General features: G+C 35.4%; 1 protein-coding gene across 5 annotated transcripts in view; it reads right to left on the reverse strand.

Annotated features, from left to right (window-relative positions):
• Window positions 1–27,558, reverse strand: part of ARL15 (ADP ribosylation factor like GTPase 15) — a 207,240-nt gene that overhangs the window by 110,832 nt on the left and 68,850 nt on the right. For all 5 annotated transcript variants that reach the window (XM_015848718.2, XM_015848716.2, XM_015848717.2 and 2 more), the window contains 3 exons: window positions 22,199–22,343; window positions 20,025–20,084; window positions 13,579–13,787 (listed from right to left, as the gene is read on the reverse strand). In XM_015848718.2, coding sequence (XP_015704204.1) covers window positions 13,579–13,787; window positions 20,025–20,084; window positions 22,199–22,343 — 414 coding nt within the window. The remainder of the gene's footprint in view (window positions 1–13,578; window positions 13,788–20,024; window positions 20,085–22,198; window positions 22,344–27,558) is intronic.

Genomic DNA, 27,558 nt, shown 5'->3' on the forward strand with positions numbered 1-27,558 from the left:
TCTGATTATAATAGTACTCAGTCCCTGAATTACAGTCTTGAGTGGTGAAAGTCAACTTTTCCTTCACTGCTTGATCACAATACTCAAATAATACATAATGTATCCTCAAGCATTTTTCATAACTGATGGTGGGCTCTCAAAATACTTAAAATGTTACTTTTCATAACAGAGAAGTTGAAATATTGTAAAGAGGACTATTAGACAGCTACTATATTCATTTATCCTTGAATGATTTGCAAAACTTTCTCCAGTCAGAGAAAACAATAGCACAAGTGTAGCAGTAATGTATGTACACTGCAGGATTCCTAATGACCACAGTTCGTAAGGTTGATACCATGCTTCCTTAAATTTAGTATGGTCAAGGTCTACACACATAAATGCACTGTAAAGTTGACTGAATAAGTCAACATTCTCTAGTAAAAGAGCAAAATTGAATACTTAGTGAGAATACCAGTGATACCATCAGTACAAGCTGGTGTTCACCCGCTGGAAAGCAGCTATGCAGAAAAGAGCCTGGAGTGCTGGTAGACAAGTTAACCATGAACCAGAGGTCATGGGTATCCCGTTCTGCTTGAGGAAAAGCAGTGCTATCAGCTTGAAGAAAGTAATCGCGGCTCGAAAGCTGTGCCCAGTTCTGAGCTCCATAGTACAAGAGAAACCTGGAACTACCTGAGAGAACCCAGTGGAAGGATACAAAGACTATGAGAGGACATGACCACATCTTCTTTGAAGAGGAAAATGACAGAGCTGGATGAGAACCGAAACATGGGACAGAACTTCTTTATCTTGAGGAATATGGAGCATGGGAAGCTGTCGAGGGAGGTTGTGGATCCTCCTCCTTGGAACTGCCACCTTGAAATGGTCATGGGCAACCTGCTCCTAGTGTCCCTGCTTGAGCAAAACTTTGAACAAATGGACCCAGAAGTCCCTTACAACATCAGTCATTCCATGTGGTAGAGAACAGCTTTTTTGCTGTTCTGTCAAACTCCTAATTTCTGTTTTAAATTAAAAGTTTCATGAGAATCACTAGTAACTGGATGGACATCACGTCTAGAGTTGCAGATGACATTCTACCGATGCGTAAAATTCCTATGAAATTAATATGAGAAAGTTTTCTTACATTAAAGGTGACAAGCTGATAAATTCATTAAAAGAATAGTTTGCTTGAATTATTCTTTTACAGAAACAGTTAAAGAGATCATTTAGCTGAAACATACTGCCTAAAAGCTCAGTGCACACATGCAACTCTAGCAGTCTCCTGGATTGTTTTGTATTCAAGAGGTTTCTGGTCTCACCTCAGCCACGGCTCTTCCTAGCACAGTCCAGTTCTTCCTCTTTCATTATGTTTTTTTTCCTCCAAGCCCCCTCTGCCTGTCTTGTCTTCCAAAACAGTGTTTAAGGGTACTCCCCCTTGCTGCCAGGTGTCCTTTCCAACAGTGATCTTCACTGCCACACATACTACACTATTAAACAATCATATGGATGGGTTCTACCAAAAATGGACATGTCATTTACCAACATACCCTTTGAACAGAGATCACTTCTGTAGTATCTACCCCCTGCACAGGGTCAAAGACTTAACGATCTTTTGACTTCTGTAAGCCTCAAAATGTCAGACAATTCCTATGTCTTATCACCTGTGACATCAGACCATATAAGCTTCAGATACCAGCAGCCATCTTCCCAAGACAGCACTCTGCCAATTGAAAAGCACACATGTAACAACAAAAAACTTAATTTCAAAAAAGACAGTGCATTACTCTATAAACATTCCTTTTACACTACAAGCAAGTGAAAGGCGACTAGCAAAGGCACATGACTTTTTAAATGCCTGGAGAGTTTGGAAGGAATGCGCTTGTCAAAAACCGCTGGCAAGCACAATCCCTACAACAGCAGGCAATGGGATATCCAAGCTTGCATTTTTGCTTCTTTTTCTGGACACAGTATTACCATCCCCACCTTCTTTATTTATTCAGGAGAAGGATGGTATTACTGAATTTATTCTCTTAGTTAAGATCCTTTTCTATTGCACAGAAAGAATTATTTACAAAAAGAGAATTAGACAAACACATCTGGGGAGCATTTTAAGCTCATTTTACAGTTACGGAAATCTGAATTGTCAGAGCCCACTAGCATAGGAAGTCATTTATTTTTTATGTAAATATTAGCTACTGCATTCCCAGTTTCCATCAATTTTAGAAGTATAATTCTCAAAACAAATTCCCTGGAGGTATGAAAAAATGACTGAAGAGAAATGCAAGAAGGCATACCTTCCTTTTAGCAAAAATTAAAAACATCTTTTTAGCAAAAGAGAACCTATATTTTCATAGTTTGTTTCTTTTATTTTGCTAAACATTCCTGTTTGTATCCTTTACACGATGCAGAATCATAACATTTACACTATTAAGGGATTTTACAGCACACAATTTGCAGGAATGGTAAGTTATCCCACAGGAAATTATAGTGTTTTGTTGCAGATATCACCACATACAGATAAACAGCAAAAAAATTTATGTTGCAGTTCAGTACCTGTACCAAAAGCCAAACACCCCCATCTTAAAGTAAATGTCTCCTTGTAAAGAAATTGGAAAAAAAAAATCCCCCCCCAAAAAAATCGCAACTGGCCATATCTCTTACTTTTGAGGAGTCTTTCTGCACAAACCAACAACATCACTGTCACAAATGACTTTGATAATCTTTTTGTAAATTACTTTAAAAGCTTATGGGGGGGGGGGATTGACACGGGAACAATTATATTTATTTATTTATTTACTTATTTATTTACTTATTTTAAGAATTTCCAGAAACCAAGCTACAAAAGCTATTCATGTTCTCAAGGAGGACAAGAATAAATGAGAATTATTAATGGACTTCAGATGGGGTAATATGCGTTCTTTCACTGCCTGTGATTGGCAGTATCTTGGATAGAATTTTACTTATAAGCCAACTTGAAATGATATTTCCGTGTCTTGATTCCTAAATAAAACTTGTAAAAATCAGTTCAGTTAGATGACATTAGCTACTCCTCAGTGACCAAACACTTTGTAATAAGCAGACTGGTTGGCATAGATGACTTAATACAGACACAGAATAAGTGCATAATTAAATCAAACAGAAAAGCTAATAAAGAGTGCATAGACATGGTACAGACAGTGTTATTTAGAGGATGGAAGACGTCAGTAGGAAGAGAACAGTTGTAGATCTTAAGTGTGTTTTGATCCAGTATTCTGATTTATTAAATGTTTCCCCATCACTTTATGCCCTAATAAGTTTCCATGACTAACATGACCTAAAGACACAGAAAAGGCTAGTCAAGTGCAGTTTCCTAGGCTATATCTCTACCAAGATGCTGCAACTGAATATTGGTTAAAATACCCCATTAAGTGGAAATATATCTTGGTAAAATTAGTTCATTCCAGTTTATAAAGATCTCTAACCTACAAAAAAATAAAAGCAAAACAAAACAAAAAAGACCAAAAAATCGTAGACCAAAAAATGTATTTCATTCAAGTTCAGTTTATAAAGTATGAAGTATGTATTCCCTGCTAACAAAAAAGGAGCAAAATAAACTAAAAATAATCCATCACCACATATTAATCCAGTGCAATTAAAAAAAGACAGTCTTAAGCACTATAAGTCTGACACCCCATTGTTTTCTGTTCCTTTTAAACAAGTAAATACACTCCCCTAAAAATTCATCTGAATGATGAAGGAGAACACAGTTCCTGAAGCAAGATGATAATTCTCCCCATGTTAGTAAGTTCTTCTTAAACACTTAATTTTGTATATTTACTAGTTGTAATATGACTCAGTCAGATCAAACAAGAAGAACAGTCCCCAGAGCACAGCCTAAAAGTTAACACAGTTGTACGCCAATTGTGGAAAACTGATTTTTGACAGCCAGCAGGAGTAAGAATCAATTAGTGAAACTTCTGGTAGCAGACAGGAAAAAAGTACCTTACCGCTAAGACCACCCATACATTTTATTATCTGCTGCTCCGATGCACAATGATAATATAGCTAAAAGGCTGCATTCTAATTTTTACTAAGGCTGGCCAGATTAGAAAAAGTAACGACAAGAGTTTGCTATGAGTAAAAGGCTATCAAGAGAGAAGTGCAAAAGGATATTCTGCATGATAGCTGTACCCTGCAAACTGTGGAGATCCAGGCCTTTGCTAATTAAGCAAATGAAACAAAAGGGCTAATACAATAATACAGAAATACAAAGTAAGTTCCAACTTTTTCTTTTTACAGTGGCAAAGTATTCATGATGGATTCGAAAATATTAGCCAAAGAAGATGAAACTTATCAGTCTGTCTTAAGGACAGGCTGTCAAAGCCAACTCAAATGTCAGGATGCTGTATTTACTACTAGGAGAAACGATGCTTCAGAATATAATAAAGACAATGAAATGTATTGGTCTCTGCATTATTAAATGCAAATTTAAGATAAGTCTGTACTAATTTAATGACTAGAGGCATAAAGATTAGGATTTAATGTTTGCTCCAAGAGAAATAATAAATCATATAAGAAAAGAATTCTAATACATTGCAGAGGACTAGAAATCTAGATTTCAGAGCAACTGGCACTTGAATAGTTTTCCTTTAAGTATACACACGTATATATGTGTGCACATATTTATGGGTATACACATACCTAAACATACATACACAAAAATAAAATCAAATAAAAATTATATATTACACAAACACGCGCATGCATACTCTCTACTGATCTCAAAATAAGCAGCACGGGCACATAATTAAGGGGTCCCCAGGGCTCATAAAGAAAGTGCAACGACCTTGTTAGTGTTTGGCCTTTCTTTCGCACCCAGTCTCATTGTAAAACAGTCAACCATGAAAGTACTTTAAAAAGCTGGTTTTCTCTTTATATTTACAGCATGATTTCATAATGTACCTTTCATGTTTTAGAGAAGCTGGTGCTCCTCTATATCTTCCTGGCAAATTCAACAAGAACCACAAACTTTCTAATTTACAACTTTCAGAAATCTGAATGCTTTTGAATACTGGGATTTTCAACTTTGCAATTTAATGACAACCCTGCCTTTGGCCTTTCCTGACCTGTTGTGAAGTAAATCAGGCACACTAATGTGGGCTAACAAGTCTTTTTCACACTGTTCGATCACCCTGCATCTTTTTTCTCGGCAGACACCGCCTCTCTCCCACTCTCTGTCTAGCCATCCTCCCTCAAAGCAAACAAAATGGTCACTGTAACCCTGCATTACTGCTCATTAGATCACAGGTTAGTCAAGTGGAACTGCTCGAGGTTCCCAAAGGAGAGCTATACTTCAAAAATCTGTCCATGTCAAATGAAGAAAAAACCGCTGAGCGTGGGGTCACCCAGATCAATGATCAAAAGAGACTGAGAATAGTGGAGGGGGGAAAAAAAAAAAAAAAAAAAAAAAAAAAAAAAAAAAAAAAAAAAAAAAAGAGGAAAAAAACCCCTTTTTTGTTAAAAAAAAAAAAAAAAACACAACAGAAAACAGTCTTCTGTATAATAAATCAGAATACAAAGATGCTAAGCTTTTTCCCCCTCTTAACAACATTCCATTTTTGCTTTAAAATGGAATACCTTGTTTTTCAAGATTTCCTAAAAATAAGATTACTCCTGAGTGTTAGGACTGCAATTTCAACAAAAGCCGAAATCACCGTAACAAGATTAGCACAAGAAATAATTGTCGAAAATCTTAGGGATTTTCTCTCCATTACATAAATAACTATTCAAAAACTGCAACTAAAATTGATTTTAATTACAGTTTTTGAATTTCAGCTATGATTTAAATTTAAACCTATTATGCACTCTGAACCTCATGAGAAATGATACAGGTAGTACATGCACTGAAAAAGTAGTCACCCAGTTGGGTAGCTTGAACTCTTCTAGTACGAGGTGCAGGCGCATGTAATACTTGACAAGTGTGCAGCACCATTTCTGTAGACTCTGCTCCTTCTTTAAAAAAACATAGGAATTACCAAGAGATAACTAAGAAAACTAAAGAAAAATACAAAACCCAAAAGCTTTTCTTCCAATGAAATAATAATTTCACCCCAAGTAATGAATTTGGATCCATGGAGCAGATTAAATTACTCAATGAAAAGTTCTGCCTATGAATGTTCTGCGCACACACAAGATTTTGGAAGTCACGCTGAGTAACAGTGAGGTAATGGCCTTCATAAGAAAGGCTCAGTGACTTAATCAATGAGTTTTACAGTGTCCTCGATGCCTTACAGCACATATTAATACCTGTACATGGAACTTCAACCTGCACTTTAAAAAGACCTACAAATCAGTTAATTGAGGATTTATTTTTAAGACAATTTCTGATCCTTGCGACTCTGTATCTAAGCAGAATTTGAACAAAGACAACAGAGAACACTAGAAAAGCAAAGACATTAAGAACTTAATACATTGCCATGGACCATTCCATGCAATAATATTTCACTAATAATTTTCTGTACAAATTCAAAATGTTGAGCTGTTCAGATTCCAAAATAACAAGTTACTGCTTCATGTCAGCCTGCTGTTACAGAATCTCTAAACATATAAACACTTTTAAGAAAACATTTACACTTATAAAGTTACAGAGTACTTCTATTTCTATCGCTGAACCACTGAAAGAAGGAGACAGTAAAACAGACCTCTTTTTGAGAGAAATACCATTCTGCATTACATAGATTTCTATTCTCCTGCTACCATTTATCCCTGGATTATTGCATTTTCAAAAATCACAACACTCAAATCTTACAACCAGACACAGTTGATTTCAGCTTCCATGACACCCAGTTTCTTTCACAACGCACTCCCATCTGTGAATGCTTTATTCAGAGGGCAGTGAGGCACTGGCACAGTCTTTCTGGAGAAGCTGTAGATGCCCCATCCCTGGAGGCACTCAAGGCCAGGTTGGGTAGAATCTCAGGCAACCTGGTCTAGTGAGCATGGCACAGGTTTAGAATTAGATGGCCTTCCAAAACAAGTCACTCATTGGTTCTATGATCTTCAGAAGTGCTGAGTGTAAAGAGGCAGATAAAGAATCCCATACTCAAGCTGAACTCTGATCACCTTTTGCAAGGAGCAAGTTTAAGAAATCCTTCCTTTATATAATCCCAACTAGCTTTTATGAACTGATGGCAATTAAGAACAATGTCAATCCATGTTACTGCACTACTTTATTTTGCAAGCATGAACTAAATTCCAATTTCAATATCCATCTGAATCTATAATCACTGCATTTCTTACTGTACAGACTATGCCATGTTCTAGTTTCATACAATTTTTAGTTTTGCAAGTAAAATTCCTTCCCTTTGAATGATGTTTTATTTTGTCCCATCAAGAAAGACTTAAAAGAGAGTTCATTTTTCTAGCCCCACCATGAAAATATATGCATAGGGAAGGAGGTGGAGTATCTGTCATGACCTAATTTCTTATAAAACAATAATTGAAACAACTTCATCTAAAGAAAAGAACATGCTTACTGTTTAAATCTTTAAGTTACCTTCTTATGAAATGATTCTCATACAAAGTAGAAACTTTCTAGACAGATTTATTCACAAATCTGTAAAAAGCTTTTACAATTCTTTACTTTCTTCTTTCCCCTCATGCCAGTGAGTCAAAGGTAACAAATACAGCTTAATCCAAATCTGAAATTTCTAATTTAGATTTGTTTAAAAGGTCACTTATGTATTTTGTAGCAGTAAATATTTACCATCCAATTTGCTATTAGTATAATTATTCTAACAATGCAACACTGAACGACCTTTTAAATATTTACATTGGATGCAGACTTGAAACACTATGAAATTGTTTTGCTGTTCACATCCAACTAGGACTCCACTTAAAGATTATTTTACTGTCTACTGATTTTTTTTTTTCATTATATTTTATTTATATTACTCTATTTTAGGATCTTTTTATATCTAAATCCTCGAGCAGTTCTGAAGAAGTTCTTTAATCAGAAAGGGATTTCCTAAGAGATGTGTATATAAGAATCATTTCAGCATTCTTCTAAACATGGCAAAACTAATATTTCTTAAACATCATTTTAATAACATCCCTCTCTCCTGCAAATGTGTTCACAACTGAAGCCTGACAAATAACTCCACAGTTCTCACAAAGGCCACAGTTGTGAAGGAAGCAGCCAATACTCAAAATAGCGGAGTCCGGTTCCAAAACAATCTTTAAATATCAGGGGATACACCTTGGACGAGAAGTAGTATTTGCTGTGAAGGGATTGCAAATATTAAGGTCATTTAGGTCACTATGATCTCAAAACAGGGTAGGAATCCATATTTTGGCTATTTGCTGCAGTAATTTGAAGATAAATTATTTCACAAATTGTTTCTTGACGAACCAAAAATCTGCCCCCAATTTAACTTTGCTGTAGACATCCCTGTCATAAAGTACACAGATTTGCAACAGCTGGTGTTTAAGAATTCATCTAGGTGAACTATTTCACAAGGTTTAAGCAGGGCAAGAATAGGGCTGACTGCAGTCAGTACTTCCATTTTCATTCTTGGCTTAAGGCTTAAGATTTTGCATTACCAGCTGCTGGAGGGCACAGAGATACTGCATGCTCTCTGAAGCTTAACCTCTTAACTTACTGCTCAATGCTGTTTTCAGATTGTTAGTAATGACACCTATAATAATACCCACACATCAGTAAGTTGAAAGGTTTTCTAAACAGAATCTACTTTCCTTAAGTAGAAGAAAATACAAGACAAAAACTATGGCAAAATATGATGATTCCTATCATGCAAAATAAAAAGAAACAATTAAGTCTTCAAATTAGGCCTGTTGTGCAGCTAGCTTGGATCATAAAGCATCAAGTCCAGAAAGAGCAGTTTAGACAGATCTCCAGCTCTCCTGCATGAGAAAGAACCCCCACCTACCCTGTCAAACCTGAATGTTCTCATTCAACAATTATTTAGCTTTAAGACACTGAGGAGGAGAAGACATTTATTTATACAATAATTTCCAGACAAACATGAGAGAGGAAACTGGCAATGTAATAGATTCTGGTCCCTACTTCACTGAGGTGGTTCTCACAGCAAGCAAACACCCTCCAATTCTTTCTTAGCAGAAAATGACATTGGACAGCATTCACGACTCAAAAACCAAACGCCTAAATTACTCGAAAATAGATAAAACCACCACATCCATATAATCAAGAAATTCTGCTTTGAAAATACTGTTCATAAGTCAAAGACAAGCTGATCTACATCTTTAAAGTATTAATTTGTTTGCAAGAGATAAAAAGCACTTGAGAGTAGCTCACTATATAATATCTTTGTACATTTTTTGTCCTGACAATGATATTTAGAAATCTAACAATCTTGAAATAGATTGAGAAGAGTTTGGGTTCATGTCTGCAAGTCTGTCTACATTTAAAAGTCTTATCATTACTACAAAAGGGGATTTAGAAGACATCTTCAACTATTTCCCCTGGAACAAGTGTCAACAACTTGTAAGCATGAAAGAAATGTACCAATTGCCTGCACATTTGGATAACTAAAAAAAAACTCAACAAAAATTACATTCTATGGGTGTCTTTGCATATACAGTCACGGAAACAGCCTAAAATATAAAAAATCACAAGCTCCCCAAAACCAGCACCCCAACATGTAATGTAGCCACTTCACCACTGAAATGGCAGTGCTTCATGGTTCAATTTACTTTAAACCTCCACTAGCCAGAAATGGCTTCTACAAGATGCCATGTTCTTAGAACATTCAGATGACTGTTTGCCTCTAAAGTACGGTGGCTATGGACAGCTTTCAGTTCATCCCATTTGTCAGTTCTAAACATTGTTCTGACTTTGTAAGTAAATGACTTGTAGTTTGCATACTGGTTGATAGGAATATACTGAAATACCCAGCTCCTATCCAAAAACACTCATCTGCAATCAAAAGGAACTTTGTGATGCCAACAAAAATACCACCACTGTTACATTTTTTATATCTTAGAGAATCAGGTACACTGCTCTAGAATTGCACCCAGTTCTTTGGAAACAGTGGCCAAACTTTCATGACAACTTCTAGATACTTTCACACTACCTTCTCCTCTGATGAGTAACTTATTTCTTTATATTTCCTAACTCAGAAGGGTTCCAAAACAGCATTAAAAAGTGATTTCCAATTGACTAAATCTTTATTAATTAATTAATTTTAATAATAAGGCTTTTTTACAATGTATCTCAAATACAATTGCCTGACTTTTGTGTTTCAATTGACATACATTGTCTTTACTTCAACCACACTCACTTGAAATCACTTAGCAGCTATTTTAAAAGTTTTAACTACGTGTTACTGTCACACCACCAAAACAACTTATAAATATCTTTGATATGAAAAAGTGGAATAAATACCACACAATTTAAGATAACACAATTAAAAGGCTCCGTATTTAAAGTAACTTCTTCATTCATAGTTTCTAGAATGAAATACCTAATGTATTTTTATTTGTTTATCTTCCCTCTAGTGGAAGATACCTTTGTGGCAGCAAGGCTGGATCTTTAACTGATAGTATGATTTTGATTAAAAACAAACAAGCAAACAAAAAACTATACTAAAACTAGCTAATGAGGAACTGAATACAGATGAATAGGATTACATTTACTGATTAGTGCTTCAGCTTAGCTTCTCCTGTAACTTTTTCTGATAACTTCAGTAACATGACATGTATTCTCTAATGATGTCTGCAAAATCAATTAGATTCAGATATGTTTCATGATTAAACAAGCTGACTGGATATTTTTTCCAAGTAATTACTGTAGTTTTGAACTGAGCTACTCATGATACTTTTTAATTCTTACAGCATACAGCTTCTACAGTACTTTTTCTACCTATGGAATGCGTGGAGTAAAACACATAAAACACAAAATTCTGAAAAGCTAAAGCAACTGCACTTCTCAACAATAAATATAACTAACATCTGTTGCAGAAACTGCTTGGCACTTGTTCAGTTTTGTGAGGGATTTTTGTTACAGATAAATATTTTTCTACAATTCCTGTTACACACCACTCAACTCAGACATTTTCTTTAATTATACTCCAAGGGGTCCTTTCATATCCATTAAAGAAAGGTAAACTGTTGTCTAGAAGAATACATTCTACTTTTAAATTTCAATCGTGATTCACTTATTTAATAACACACACACAAAAAAAATCAAGACAATATCTAAATTTAATGGAGTCAGTTCTGCAAAAAAGACTAAGAAAATTCTCAATGCTCAAGAGATTATCTTTGTTAAATCTTTAAAAATGATCTGTGGAAACAAGAAATAGTCCTGCAATGATATAGTATTTTATTTTCACTCATGCCACACCCCACTAATGGAGACAAAAGCACAGCAAAAAGCACACCTTCAAGAAATCTAGAAATTTCTAATTCAACATCTGCAAAACTGAGTAAGGCTCCTACTTTGCATTCACAGCAAACACATGACATCATTTTTTCAGGGACAAAATACCAGGAATAACTGTGTGACAGTCTCCCTCAGTTCATCAAAGTAATTTTTTTTTTCCTTATTACTCTTATGTAAAGAATTCCACAGACATACACTGACATCTTGATACAATATTTTTTCTGAACATATGCATTAGTTGTGCACATTTAATAGAATTATTGTATTCAGCATTTCATAATGAATCAAAGTGGTAATAGAGATTTGTTTGCTGTGAATGCACACCATACACACAATAGAAATATATCTAACTGCTACAGTAAGAATATAAAGGTCAATTCGTCTACTGAGATGTCATGCAATTGGTAATGACAGAGAGGGGGATGAGGAGGGGATGAGGGTAAATGAGGATAAACAAAAAGGTTTATTCCAAATACATGAAGGATTTCTCATATGCTGAAAAGTCTATTCACCTAGGGTCAAATGCAAAATGAAATGTTATGTCTATAAACTGCAACCTAACTGGCACATGTCACTTGGCACAAAAACACTGGTTCCTCTCCTGTATTCACTATTCACATGAATCCAGAGAATAAATATTTCTTAAATAAGATCTATAATCAAACGAGAGATGCTTGAAAATACTTAAATAATAAAAAAGAACATGTCCATGGTCTATTAAAAAAATAAATTGTAACACTTTGGGTAGATCTGGATGAATTAAATTAAGCATGATTTAAAGCATATCTCAGGCTGGTGTCATTTCGGACAGGAAAGGATTAGGAAAAAATGTTTACTTTTACCTTGCACATTAAACAAGAAGAAAATAATAAATTTGTCCATTAAAATCATTATCATATTCCCTCTAAATACTAATTATCATTTCCTAAATCTGTTATTGGCTGAACGAGACCTATAAGTTGCAGATTCAATCCCACTATCAATTCAGCTTAGTTTTTAGTGTAACTTCGCATACTAAATCCAAATCCTTATTCTTTTTCAAACATAGATTCCTGGAGTAAAGGATCAACAGTTTAATACAGATTTATACAGTTTAACTCACACCATTTTCACTTATTTTCTTTCTCTTATATTAAAAACCTCAGTGTATCTCAATCCCATTTACATTTCTCCCATTTAACACAAACTTTCTGTTCTCTTTTTGCAAAAGAGACATAATGGCAATAATGCAGAAGAGAACGCGCATACACATGTAGCATATCAATAGCAGTTTCCCTACGTACCATTAAATTTTGCAATTAATTCAACCAGCATTCTTTATAAAGGTAATACTTTGGACAAAGAAGCGCATCTATGGCAGCAGAATTTAGAATAACAATCAGCAACAAAGTAAGATGCTGAAAGAGTCTCAATTTTGCTGCATGAAAAACATGACTCGAAGAACAAACAAGATTTCACATGCAATCTTTAATGTGAAGAGTCCTTTAAATGGCATTTACAAACAGAATGACACAACTGAATTTCTTCTTGTAACTTCAGAAATAGAGGCTCTTATGATGAATAAACAACTTTCTGCATTTCCTCAATGATAAGTGACTTCATTGGAAAGTATCAATGAAGACTTCTTTCAGAAACGTAAAAGCAAATAGTACACTGAATAGAAAAGATACATGATTTACCAGATGGGGGATACAAGAGAAAAATATTACTTCTAAAAAGAAGAAAATCAGAACAGGTTAAGAACTTCAGAAAAAGAACTGCAACTATGCCCTCACACCAGTTTATAAAAGTTAAGGTAAAAAGCTTTTATGTAAAAGGCTCCTCACGACAGCCAACAACCTATTGGTTTAAGCAATTTCAAAGAATGGAGTGATGGGACAGACTAAAACTAATAGCAAATAAATACCAACACGCAAAACAAACAACAAAACACCCATAAAATACTGTCATAGCAGCTTTTGAGAAGAGTAGTTTAAATTTTTTTATACCCTGAAGCAAATCACAAAGAAAATGCAGGAGAATTCTGTTTGTATCCTAGTACTTCTTGTTGATAATGCACTGGAATAAATCCTTAGTAGCAGGGAGAGAGAAGGATGACTGAAACCAGTCCTTAACTAGGACATCAGGGTAGTAAATAATAACGGGTCAGCAGTGTGCAGACAGTAAAAACAAACAGGCCAGGTAATGTCACGATAACGTACCTCTTGTACAGAGCGTGCTGCTGGTTTGTCTTGATGATTGGCCAGTATTAAAAACGGCAAAGTACATAACTGTGGGTGCTGGAGAGCTGAATGTAGTTCATTCCTAGCAGTTTCTAGATCGTCTTCAGAGGAGGCACTGTCTAATACAAATATTACCCCTTGGGATCCTTGGTAGTAACGACTCCAGTATTTCCTGATATTGTCAGCACCTTTTAAAACAACAATAATAACTAATTAGAACAAATATAATTGAACACCTTTAAAACTTGTAATTGAAAATAATGCTTCAATTTGTAACAATCAAAGCAATCAACTTTTTTTTTCTCATAAATATACATCATTGAAAGAACAAGGGAAAAAGAATCCATGAAGCTGGCGCACACACACACGCACACACAAACGCACACAAACTAACATCATTTAAATACGGAACAAAAGTGACTAAAGGCCCTGAAAGTGTCTGCTCTGTAAATAAGCACTAGTAGAATTACTACACTAATCCCACCTAATCTCGGCTAATCCCATACTTTCTCACTGAAATATCCTGATATAAACACATGAAGAAGATGGCCTTTTTCCATCCATTCTACCTTAGCCCTATAGCTGTAAACTGCAGTTTCCTTCTTGTCAGTTGTTCGCTATTAAGTATGATAAAGTCTTTCATTTCACACCTCCAAATGTTCAAATACCTTGTAATCAAGGAAAAAAGGTGTCAGGAAAGCCTATTAAAATTACAATTACATGTATAATGATAAGGAAGTTAATACACTTGTGACTTGAATAGCGAGTGATAAGGTGGTAATTTTCAACAGTATTCATTTCAACTATTTTGCTCTGTCAGCCACACTGCAGATTCTGGAAAAGCCAGCCCCACAGTACACACGGTGAATGACTACAGGCTTATGTGTGACAGTAAGTCTTAGGGCACAGTTCAGCAGCACTCAGTCAACTCAACAGAAGCCAAGCAATAAGGTTATATCTAGAAAGCTTTTGTGTACCCTGGAGAACAGCATATGTTGTAATGCTAAGGTAGGGAAACAAGATATTTGACAGCTGTCAAACTATCTAAATTAAATTTGGACACAGGCTACTCTTTGTGTGTCTGAATCTGGCACTAGACTCATGGGGTCTAGCATTAAAAAGTGAACATCAGCAGCAGTACCCTAGGAGAAAGCTTGACATGTTTGCAAGACTGTGATTTGTAGAGATGTGCTGAAGGTATCCTTCGCAAACACCACAAATCTTACATAACTATAGGAAAAAGTGAACTTCAGTTTAGACACAGATATCAAGTGCTGATAAGAAAACTTTATTTTTTGGGGAAATAAAACAACTGCCACAGATATTCTGACCAACATGTAGTCACGGAACGATAAGGTAATGTAAAATAACTACTATAACACTGCTATGATACTTAAAATATTCCTTTAATTTGTACAACTGAAAAGAGCTACTAGAAAAAGGTGAAAACTTATTTCAGAAGGAATTCACACCATATCCTTTAAGTATCCAACGTAGAGTATTCAAATCTCACTCCACAGAGTTACTCCCTTCTCTGTATTCATGACACTGGAACCTCAAGCAGCCAGGCTCTGTATTTTGTGCTCAGCACAATTTAGGTGGCTAATAAACATTGTGAATACTGTGCTTCATCGATAGCTGCATGAAGCTATCTTTATTTTCCTCCTTTTCAGTACTTTCAGAAAAACAGAACACAGCATCATAAAAAACAAACAACAAAAAGGAACTCAAAGGTCTCACATTTGTTAGCTGTCAAACTTCCAGCAAGTCTCCATCAATAGCACAACAAATGTCACAGAGCTCTTGTTTCAAGGTAGATGAGTCTGTGCATGAAAGCTTCTACTAAAGTGAAGTTCATGGAAATTTATATATGTCTGTGAAAAGTGAGTTTGATCCACTTAGGTGTGTATATTATGTGTATTATACTATCATCTTAAAGTAAAACACGTGATTTAAAATAATCTCTGTCTCTAGTCATGAGATTTTACAGATTATTTTAAAAGGACAGTCAGAAAATACATGCCATATATCACATGCTAATATTTATTCAATTCCATATCTGAAGTTTTGATAAATTGTAGTAGGCAGAACCACAGTGGACTGCATTTTATGTCTGACAGCTGTTCTGAAACTCACTCGTTTCTTCTTCGCTCTTTCTCTAGAAACACAAATACATTGTCTTCTAGGAGAGGGAATCATTGAGTGGTTTCCTCTCTTCCTATTATTCCATCTCCACCCTCCCTCCACTACCCTATGGAGATACCATAGAAGTTCAGATTGCAGAAACAGCAAAGCAGCTTCCCAGGCTGAATACTGCTACCAGCTTATCTAAGCTGAGTCACCTTCAGCTACAGCACCCATGATCTCCAACGGAAAGCTCTTTATGCGTCTGTCTCTACAGCAGGCATATAAAGAACACAGTAAGTCTACCACAGCTGTGTTATTTCTGTCTGTCTAGTCCTTCTGCTGACTAGCTCACAGAAGTTTGAATCAGCTTTAGTCTTTGAAAGGATCAAAGCTATTTCTGGCTTGAATCAAAAAATCGAAACTTCTGGAAATGAGAGTTGTTTAATAAAGTGTAAGTATGGTTTATGATGATAAACTAGGATGCTAAACTTCCCTCCACCAGTTCAGCCTTAACAAAGCAGAGTTTCATATCCATTAGGAGAAAGAGCCTTTTTAGCATACCAAGAAGTTTCGATTTTTCACAAAAATTCTATTCAACAAAAACTAACCCCCAAAGCTCTGTATAGCAGGATAAGCACATGCTCACATCTCCTATTTGGTTCAAGTAAGATAAGAGATAGTCCATTCACACTGCAAAGAGCTAATTGTAAAAAAAAAAGAACATCTCCCCTGAGCAATGAAAAGATCACTACTGCTCAATCCCTGTCTGAATTTCCTCAAGAGTCAAGTTTACGTGATCAGCAAACAGGTGTAAATGATCTCTTATCTATGAAAGGAAGAAACTATTTGAGTGAGTCTGGACCACGTATGATTGATAACAAACAGACCCATATTTACTGCTTTCAAATATGAATGTCTCTACAAGACTCATAGCTTAGATAGCTCATCAGGGTCATCTAAAAATGTCACTTGCTAAAATGTTCCATAATCTGTTAGATGCAAATACGTCACATGCAGTTGGCTAAACATGCACTCCATCACCAGATTTTGTAGAGGTGTCAACTGCCTTTTAGTCAAATACAGCAAAGAGATTTTACTGTTTTGTTCTATCATGTCCCAGTGAGTATGACTGAGGCTGGCATTTATATGTGGTATCAGTTTTCTGATGACTAAACGTGAAATTTTAGCTCCCCTACTAGGCTATGTTGTCACAAGAGTGTTCAGTCCTACTCTGTTTCTTCACAGAGCAAGGTAGGACTGTGGTTTGCCCATAACCTATATAAATATTAAGTTCTGTTTAGTGGATCAACATCCTTTTTCACAAGGCAGACAGTACCTGACAGCTGTTGCCATCTTCTGCAGGAGCTTGTACTTCCCATTCAATTTAATTTGCACAACAGCATGACTGCCCCTTCCTACTTTCATTTGTTATTTCCAAATTAGGACAAAATACACACAATTGTTTTACCAGTCTTCTTTAAAACTATTGGTTCTTGAGCTCTCACCAAAACAATTAATTCAGCTGGTTTAACAGTGTAAATTTATTTCTTTGGTTACAAAGCTTAAGGAGGAACAGCAGTAGGGAGGACAGTTCTCTTATGCTGGGCTTGCTCAATTTCATGGAATCCAAGCATCCTTGATACTAAGCATTCTGTTTTTGCTGAGCAGCTTACACTTAAATGGAATTTAAAAGATGATTACACAGTACGTTGATTTTCTGTGCTTATGAAAAAGGCCTTTGAGTAGATTACAAAAAAACACAAACACATGGCAGTTTATTTTAGTACATAAAACAGAGAAAGTTACTAAATCCTTGAGCATGTTGTTAGTATTTATAAACTTAGGAAGAATAAAAAAGAGCTATTCACATCTAAAATCACTCATTTAAATTTGACCGGGTTCAGCAGTTGGCATCTCACAGTAGTTTCTAAGCCTGCGTTTACAAGATAGCTAGCTGAATTATAAAATTGATTTACTCCAAAAAAAAACAACTTTAAATTATTAGGTGGCTTCCAGAATGGGCCTGTAATCTTGATTTAGGCCTAAGTGTACACGTCACACAGATGCCATGACACTGAATTCTGTTTTGACAGCATTTCAACAGTGAATGACTGTATAAACATATGGAATAAATGATGGTACTTGGTCTCGAGGTTGGAAAAACAATTCTCAGAGTCAACGAAAAAGCTTTGTATTGCCTGTACACCTTCATTATCGAACTTGAGAATAAACTCCAGTATTCCATATCCCAAACTTCCTCCAGAGTCAGAAGCAAGCAGACTTAGAAACTTCTGAACAACAATGTTCATATCTGCATTATTTTTGTAGTCTTTCCTTACTCTTCTTTGTGTTCTTCACAAACAATTTCACCTACGGTTACAGAGACTGCTGCACCACTACAGGAAATCATCAAATCTGTAATTTCTCTCTATTCCATTACTAAGTTGTGTAATGTAGAGAGATGTTTCAAGTTACCTTGAAAAGAGTACATTCTGAAACAATGTGGTTTAGGGCACACCACATCTGGGGCACAGCAATCCAAACTACAGACATTATTTTATGGACAAAGTTTTTGGAAGAAAATACTTCTTTTTTCACAGAGAGAGAGCAGGAAGGGATTATTTGTAGACTAAAATAGAAACTTAGAGAATGGGAAGTTTGGCTCAATCAGTAAATAAAGCAAGAGCTCCTTCTCAAGTAATATACTTGATTTGAAAGCTACATTCTTATATAGAATAGACATTATATATATATATTTTTTTTTTTATGTATGTGGAATTGGATAAAATTTCTGACTTCTGGTAGGAAGACAGTCTGGCTTAAAAATAGGAATAAAAACAAAAGCAGAAATAGCATTGGTTTTGTTTTATTTTTCTTCAATATACTAATTCTGTGTACCTCAAAACATAACATATTTATTATATATGTGTATATATATACACACACATTATATACATAAATACAGGTTGGTGGGCATATATATATTGATCTACAAAAGAGTACAGCAAACTTTGTTCCATGTCCCTAATCCTAAAGCCCAATGAAGAGATAAATAGAGTAGAACAAGATTAAAAAAAAAAAAAAAAAGAAAAAAGACAACTGTTTTCTGTACATTTGGCATTAAACTTTACAACCCCTACAGAAATGAAGAAACAAAACCTGGCCAATTCCAGCAGGCAAGCAGGACACTCAAAACTATTAACATCTTCAACCTCAAAGAAGGATACTGTTCTAGCCAAACAAAAAGAATACTACACAGTCAGCATCTGTTTCACATAGGCTGCTTGGCTGCCTTAAAGAACCTTAAATAGTATGACTTTTGCTGCTAGATCTTTAAATATTGGCTGTTACTACTTTGCTGTATGAAGTCATCTGAACCTTTCAGTTTTCAGTCACATAAACCTAAAAGGTAATTCTAAATTAGAATATATAAATACAAAACTATATATAAATTCACCTTTGAATAACATGTAGCAATGAATGATGACTGTTAAAAACAGAAGCATCTCCACCTTTCTCCAAATGCCTGGACAAGACCTTCAAACTAAGCTAAGAGGAACTCAGATAACAACTTCTTAATAACTGAATACAAAAAGCAGGAATAAGAATACAGAGGCTTCTCTTCCATAACACTTTCTATTCAGTCTTTCTCATTTTTATCTGTTGTGGTGGAAAATAGTGAATTCTAGTCCCAGTGACCTATACTTTTTAAATGTTACACAAATAGCAGTTTGCTATTGTGAGAAATGCTCGTGTTCAATATTCCAGGCTCAGACAGAATTTGCTATGAATCATGACTTATTTCATGCTTTCACAATAACAGGCAACCTAGAGAAAAGGCATGACAGATCAGAGAGACACAACAGTTTATATTTCCTACTTCCCAGTGCAAATTTCCTCCCATTTCCTCATTGGTTGAGTACTCCAGGGTTTACAGCCTATCTGATGCTTCTAATTCCCTTAGCAGATGTCCCACCCCTGTTTACTGCTTGAGTAATTTCTCCCTGTTCTCTTCATATTCTTGTTTATGGTATGCTGGGATAACCTCTCATAGTTAACCTTCCCCTCTGGCTATCATTCAAACCGCAGAACCAGTTGCTACCAGTACAGGTCCGGATGCTACTCAAAACTGCAGGTTTCCTATTCTGCAAGCATGAATTTATCTTGCATCAGAACTCCGTGGAACCTCTTTTGACCTCTTTGGAGTCAATATCTTACCATTATGTAAAAACATTTATTTACACATATGATGAGACTTGGACACTAATTTTTTATAATCAAGTGAATAAATGCTATACCTCCAAGTTCTTTTACATTCAAGATGGCATTCTGGAATGGCACTGCTTTTATGCTGAAGCCTAAAAAAAAAGAAAAGAGACAAATAAGTTATTTGTTGCAAGTATATATATATACACATATATGCTTTCCTCTTACTGAAAGTTATTCCTGAGGGAAGGAACATACAAGCTTTGCAGCAATCCAAGCATACTGCTTGTATTTTAAGCAAGAGTCTATAGTGTTACATACATACAGAGATGCATACAGAAATGTAGGTGTATATAATAATAATATCTATCTATACAAATATATATATAATATAATTATGTAAGTATATAATAATACTCTATATATGAAAAAATATAACTGTTCTTTCAGCATAATATGTTCAGACAGAAGTTAATTCATTTCTGACTGGCACAAACAATTTCAACATAATTACATACCTGAAAACTAAGTAAACTCGTTTAGAAAAGTATGTCAGTCTACGTTTATTAGTTACCACTTAACAGAAACAAGGAACTTGTTTTCCCCAGTCAGATAAATAAGATATTCCAGAATTCTAAGTACTAGCTTAAGAAAATCTGATCAAAGTAATTTTGAAGTAGCTTGTTGTCTCAAAATAAATCCTAAACTCTTCCTAGAAAAATGAAAACTGGAATTGGTCTGAATGGCATTAATGTGAAAAGCAAAAGCACAGGCCATAGTTTGAAAATGACGTGGAGAAGCTGTCACACTGCATTCAGTGATTTTCAATATTTTCTTAGTTAGCAAAGGTGTGGTAGGTATAGATAGAACTATTAAAGTTGGATTGTTTGGATGCTACCTAGTTTTCTACACTCTGTTTTCACTGCTCAAGTTGTCTAAATATATTATCGTAATTTGTTGCAGATATCTAGAGGTATATTTTCATTATTTCCTCTGCTAGATCTATACAGCTGTTAACACTGCTGTTACTATTTCTTTTGGGATCAAAAGTGATAATCTTTTAATTTCAGGTGACCACTTAAGATGAAATTGAGGGGAAAAAATGACTAAATTGATCAGCAACTTCCTTCTTAGTTTGAACTGAACATTGACCACAATTAATTTTACGATCTTTTTAACATTCCTACCATTACCACTGTGAAGGCATTGGGATGATTATGCATCGCAGAAAAAAAACTGCATTTTCTTTTGTCTATTTTAGTTCACTTTTTATTTTATTGATTAACCTTATGTTCTTGTAAGTTAAGTAAAGACACACTGAAAAACACTTAGGGCAGCTAAGGGACAATCATATAAAATTCAAGTCCATGAAGCACAGCTACAGTATAAAGCCATATAACTATACACACCAGTTACTCACAACCTGTTCCCTCAGCAGCTCAACCTTAAACTGCTGCAGCCACATATCCAGATTTTTCCATCTCTTATGACCTAATCTGTCCTCTTTTTGAACTTTGCAGCCAGGTATTCCTTTGTCTTAGTCTGAAATTTTGGTTTGTGTTTTTTTTGTTTGGACTTTTTTGCTCAAAACAGACTTCAGTCTTTCTGGTTCTCCTTATATATGTATGCACAGTTAATATAATTCGGTTTTTTTTTTTATTATTTAAGATACCTTTTAGCTGTTGTTGAACCTGTTTCTTTGCATCTTTACAATACATTTATTTATTTATTTATTTATTTATTTATTTATCATCTGTTCTTGCTTTACAAACAAGTCTTTTCAGTGATCTAAAAGAATATCAGAAATAATTTCCATTACATTAGTCTTTTGGTTGCCAACGTATGCAAAAGGGTAAAGAAATTAAATAACAGTCAGTGCTTCATTATACCATTCCAATTTGTGTAATGTCTTCCTCTTCTCCAACTGCATAACAAGACTACTTAAATGCCAAAAATAAAAAGAAAGAAACCTTTTAAAATGTCTGCCTACAGTAAATTGCTATTGCCCATTTCATAAGGTTTTACTTTTATTACATCAGAGTGTCTGTTCTGATTTTTGACATATTCCAAATTCTATGTTTTCATGGATATCCCCCAATACAAAGCCAAACACTTGAACAAGCTGTGTAAGCTTCAAAGCAATCTATTGCATGCCTTCAGAAGCAAGGTAACTCAGCTGAACTTATCTACTGCTATTGCTGTCTGTTCCAAAAGTTACCTTTGGACAACACCCTAAGCACATCAAGGAATGAAGATGGCATCCTACCTGTGGTAGACACTATATTCTCCGGACTTTCACTGCAAAGCTGTGACAGAAGACTTGTTTTGCCGGAACCAGTGAGGCCTATACAAACCAAATCATACTCAGGTCGTGGCGGTGGTGGTCCTTTGCAGCAAAGTGCTCTAAAACACTGCCAAGAAAAAAAAAAAAAAGAAAAAAAAAGAAAAAGAAAAAGAAAAAGAAAAAAAGAAAAAAAAACACAAAAAGAAGTTGTTACTTTTTTGCAAATATTTCTTTAACAAGATTTTATAAATAATGTTTAAAATTGAAAGCTGCAGGACAGAAAAGAAGTATTATTCGAACTTAATATTTTGCCAATATCAGTAGTTAACAGAGATCAGCTCAACTGAAATCTAGAGCAGTTTTACAGCAAAACAAATATACCTGTTAACTATTCACATAAACCTCATGACATATTTCTTGAAGAGAGTCAACAGAGCTTGTGCAGTGAGGTAGGCACATGCCCTACACAGCTCTGTAGTTCAGTGTGAGTTCAGTTCAGTGAGTTTCCTTCTGAAAGCAATACTAGCAGAAAATTCTGGTTCTAAATGCAATACCCAGTGTAAACATCAAAACAGCTCCTGAACAGCTTCTGGCCAGGTTTTCCCTGTTATCAGAGGAAAGAATTAGGGAGCTTTGCTCAACTGATTTCCTTGCACAAATGCTATATCCCAAAGTCTTGTCACTCTGCATCATTGCCAAAATAATTTTCCTTGTTTTTTGTTTTTTTGCGTTGTTTGTTTGTTTTTTTTTAACAAGGATAAATTCAAGAAAAAAATCATTTATTGTACTAATTAAGTTGAACAACAGCAACAGTTTAAAAATATAGCTTTGTCTATTAAAATTTGACTCTGTCAGATGTTTTTCAAGAAGGATAGCCCTTATATGTGTTTTAGATAAACATGTCTTCTAGCTTTATTCACTGACGTCAATCCATGCTTACCCTATGAACTCTACAGAATCATACCAAATACTATACTCTGGTACTTAAGTGAAAAACGCCAACTGAGTTTATTGCACAGCATAAGCTCCTTCAAACTGCATTTCCACTTAAGATATCAGGCTGAAGGCCACATAAAATTCTTTGAAGCTATCCAGAGCTCTCAGGCTCTTTGTACCCAGTCTTTAAAGGGGATTCAATCTGTCCCCATAAAGACAGCATGTTTGCAAGAACTTCTTGATATCACATTAAAAAGTAAATGAATAAGTGAGTTGATGAAAATTCATGCTTCTCATTGTCCAGATACTGTGACAGTTCTTGTGTAACTACACACAACTCTTGCAGCACTGAAAACATTAATGATCTGCAGTTCTGCCAAAGATAATTATTGCCATCTGTAGGATACATACAGAAGATGTGTGTGTGAAAAGGGCTCCACAGACTGTTTTTGTGAACTTCAATCTGTCCGAAGTGTTGATTTCCTAAACTCTAAGTTAGCCTATAGAGTCTTTTGCTGTTGATTTAAAAATCTAGGTGATCTTGAGTGTTCTAGGCAGTATCTGCAGACCCACCAACCACTCACTCATCCTTTATCAGAAAGTATAGACAGATATGAAAAGTCCTGAGAGTTAGCACACATAGAATTCCAAAGGCAGTAAAATAGTTTGCTTTCTATGTCACTCTCATATTTTGATAGAAATACTCTCTTCTTATTACTCCTATCTCTCTGTCCTTATGCAAGGAAGATTTCCTTCTGCAAATATCTTTATTTTGCTGGTATAAAGAACATTAAATACTTTATCTTCAAAAAGCTGATGAAATGTAAGCTGCTATGTATACTACTTTGCACTGGCTGGCATGAGAAGTATTACAATTCTCTTACTACCAGCACATTTTAGGGGACATTTATATTAATATATTTTAATTTTATAAACTTGTTTCACAGTCTTCCTCCTCACAAACTCAATGAACAACTCTACCATCAAAAAACATCACATGATAATTGCCTTCTTCTTTCCCAGCAACTTAAAAGTTACAAAACCCCATTCAAGCAAGGGTTATTTAAGCACCCAGTGTGTACTTACAGACCAAGCTGCCATTCTCACTACTTTGGAAGCTGCACCTAGAATCACAAAATCTTAAAGCTGGAAAAGACAACTACGGTCATCTAGTCCTACTGTCAGTCCATCTCAGCCATGCCTACTAATCACATCCCTCAGTGCAACATCTACACACTTGTTGAACACCTCCAGGTACAGTGACTCCACCACCTCCCTGGGCAGCCTGTTCTAGTACCTCTCCACTAACTACCAACTTGCTACAACCCCTTTCCAGGCAGTCAAAAGAGAGTGATAAGGTCTCCCCGAGCCTCCTTTTCTCCAAACTAAACAATCCCAGTTCTTCTCTGGAGAACACAAAGAGAATTCAGAGGTAATAATATAGAGAAATAAGACTACATTCATTATTCTGCTTTTGATTATGAACAGGAAATGCATCCTGAGATTTTCCACAAAGCACAGGTGAGCACTGTTCCATTATTTAAGATGTCATGATGTATTAAAGTTAAATCTGGACTATAAAAAGTAACATGCTTATAAGGTGTAAAGAAGCCATGCGTGAAACCCAGAAAGAGAAATGCATCAAAAATATTTAGCATTGTACTCTCTTCTCCATTCAGTAAAGCCAAACAGATAAGAAAATATCAATTATTTAGCCAAGAAACTGGGAACAAATACATACTGCAGTTGGCAGGAATGTGCTCAGCTCCATTGTTACTTCCGTTTCACTTGTGCATGTACATGATACGCACATGCATGTTTATACCAAGAGGTAAGAGAGTTAGTCCTACTCTTACTTAGGGATTTCTATTCCAATCAGATTATTCCAGTTTTAGTTGTATGAACATATAAGTTGACAGCCCTAGACAGTGGCCATTTAAAGGCCTATAGAGGGCTTATGGTAAATGCATTAAGCATTGCACCTATAGCAGGGGGAGGGGGAGCAAACCCAGAGCTCCACTGAAGCTTTGGGCAGGGAACATCACTGAATTAATCCCTCCTCCAACACACTACACTGCTTCCAGCCATTGAGACTGTCTTATCCTACTCACTGTATTTCTCCTTTCACTCTCCTTTTTGAGGTGAAATACTCCATTATTTTTGCTTTGTTCAGGACTCATCTCCTGTCCATTTCTTTTGTTGCCACTATTTAATAGGGACAAACAAATGCAAAGGATTTCATGCTTAGTTGAATAAACACACACACACACATGCAAAAATACCCTGAATCATGGCAACGGCAGTGCTAACAAATCAAGCATTCAGAGCTCTTGAAATCCAGAATTAAAACTGAATAGTTCAACCATAACGCTTCTCCGCTCCCCTCCTCCTCTTGACTATAGTTATTAATATAGCCTCCCTTCATGTTTCATTTTTCAATTAAGACACCATTAAACAGATTTCAATTATCCAGCACACATTTCTATCCAGAAATCATCTGAAGTTGCCGACAAAATACCAAGGAGATTATTTAAAAGAAAAAGAAAAAAAAGTTTGAAGTCTATACGTGGCAGGCCCGTAATTCTGATGCTGTACATAATCACACAGTCACAAAGGAATCTCAGACCTCGAAGACATAATGTGAAAGGTGGGGTTTGATGGCTGAGAAGTAGAGAATTAGAGTACTACAGATAGGAAACAACTGGAGATAGCAGTGAACTGGAAAAAAAGGAAAAAAAACTACCTGTTTAAAAGCATGTAACCAATCACACTGCTTTCATTCTTTCAGATCACCAGGTTGACAAGGTCCATCTTCATTGGTACAATAAGGGTAAAACCAAATAGGTTATCGTTCACTTTGTGACTACCAGTGGAGATGAATACTAACATAAGCACTTCCATCCTGAAGAGATCTTCACTAGGGATGGAAATACTAAAATTGTGAACAGATATTTTCTCTGAAAGACCACAACCTCACTAAACAAAGGCCATTATCCTCAGACTCCTACATCAAAACACAGAATAAAGATCCAAGCTCCAGTAGAGACCTTAGGTCCAAGCTTACTAAGAAAGTAATCCTTTTTGTTTAGCCTAGTTAATCTTCATAAACGTGTGGTGAGACCACTTGTTGAACTGACACGCACCCCTCCTCTTCAGTGCTTACACACATTAACTGTATACCAGCTTGTGCCACAGAAACATAGACAGATACGTAGCAATAAAAACAGGCTAACATAAAAAAAGGAAAAATTCTCAAAAAAGTAATATAATTGTATGAAAGAAGCACAGTTCTGGTAATGACCAATGTTATAGAGATGTTAAAGGACTCTAAAATATCAACATATTCTTCAGAGAAGATTTAGCATTAGGTGAGTAAGAAAATAAATTGTGTTAATTGTTTGAAATTTTTCAACATTATCTAACAGTTCTTGGTATTTCAGAATAGTTACCTCCAGATTCCGAAAAGGAATGGTCATATATCAAATAATTTTTAACATTTATCTTAAGTCACCTATGGCACTAGACTTAAGACACAGGCTTAATTACCAAAGCCAAACAAATGACACAGTTCAGTTTGTTCTTTGATATATTTTACTATGTTGCTGTGAATAGAGGAGATTGTAGGAAACACGGTCAGAAAGAAGGCTGACTTCTGACAAGCCAGATGTGACATTGCTATCACACTACATAATTTCAAAAACGCAATGGTCGTGATAAAGTGCTTCTTTACATTAAGATAATATAATCACACTTGGTTGAATTCTCTCCAAAATGCAAAACAACTTTTGGATTTGTAGGAAACAAAAGTCTTCACTATCTTAAGGATAAAACAAAGTTTTTAGCTCAATTATTTCTTGCCTCATTGCACAAGGATGAAGGACTGCATCTTTGTATAGCATTTGGGCAGAAGGTAGGGGATCTTTACCTTTCAGTGAAAGAGACAGCTCTGGCGTGAAGGCTTCAAACAGAAGTTAGAGGTACCAGGTACAAGAAAAATTCTATAAATGCAGACTGGTCTGTGCACTACAAAAATGTAATATCCCTAGAAAAACTGCAAGGCAATGGACATCCTTCTTGAAATTATATGCTAAAACAAGGTGTTAAATCTCTTGTCTGAAATGCAAAATATACCTCTAAGGCATTAACCTCTTAAGCACTTCCCTATAAATAAAAGAAGAGCAAAACCAACTTAGGAGCCTTTACTCCATTCATTATGTCCTTGAAGAAAACATAGAGAAAAACATATATTAGTTTCTGAATGTGCTTAGATACTTTTCCAAATTTATTGATTCTATGATTCTAAAAGGTAAATAATTTGCTTTGAGTAGGCCTTTTGAATAAAGGGAGCACAATTACTTGAAAAGATAAAGTAGGATATATGTATGTGTGTGTAAAAAAGGAGCCTC

Source organism: Coturnix japonica, chromosome Z (genome assembly GCF_001577835.2).
Source record: "Coturnix japonica isolate 7356 chromosome Z, Coturnix japonica 2.1, whole genome shotgun sequence".
NCBI lineage: Eukaryota > Metazoa > Chordata > Aves > Galliformes > Phasianidae > Coturnix > Coturnix japonica.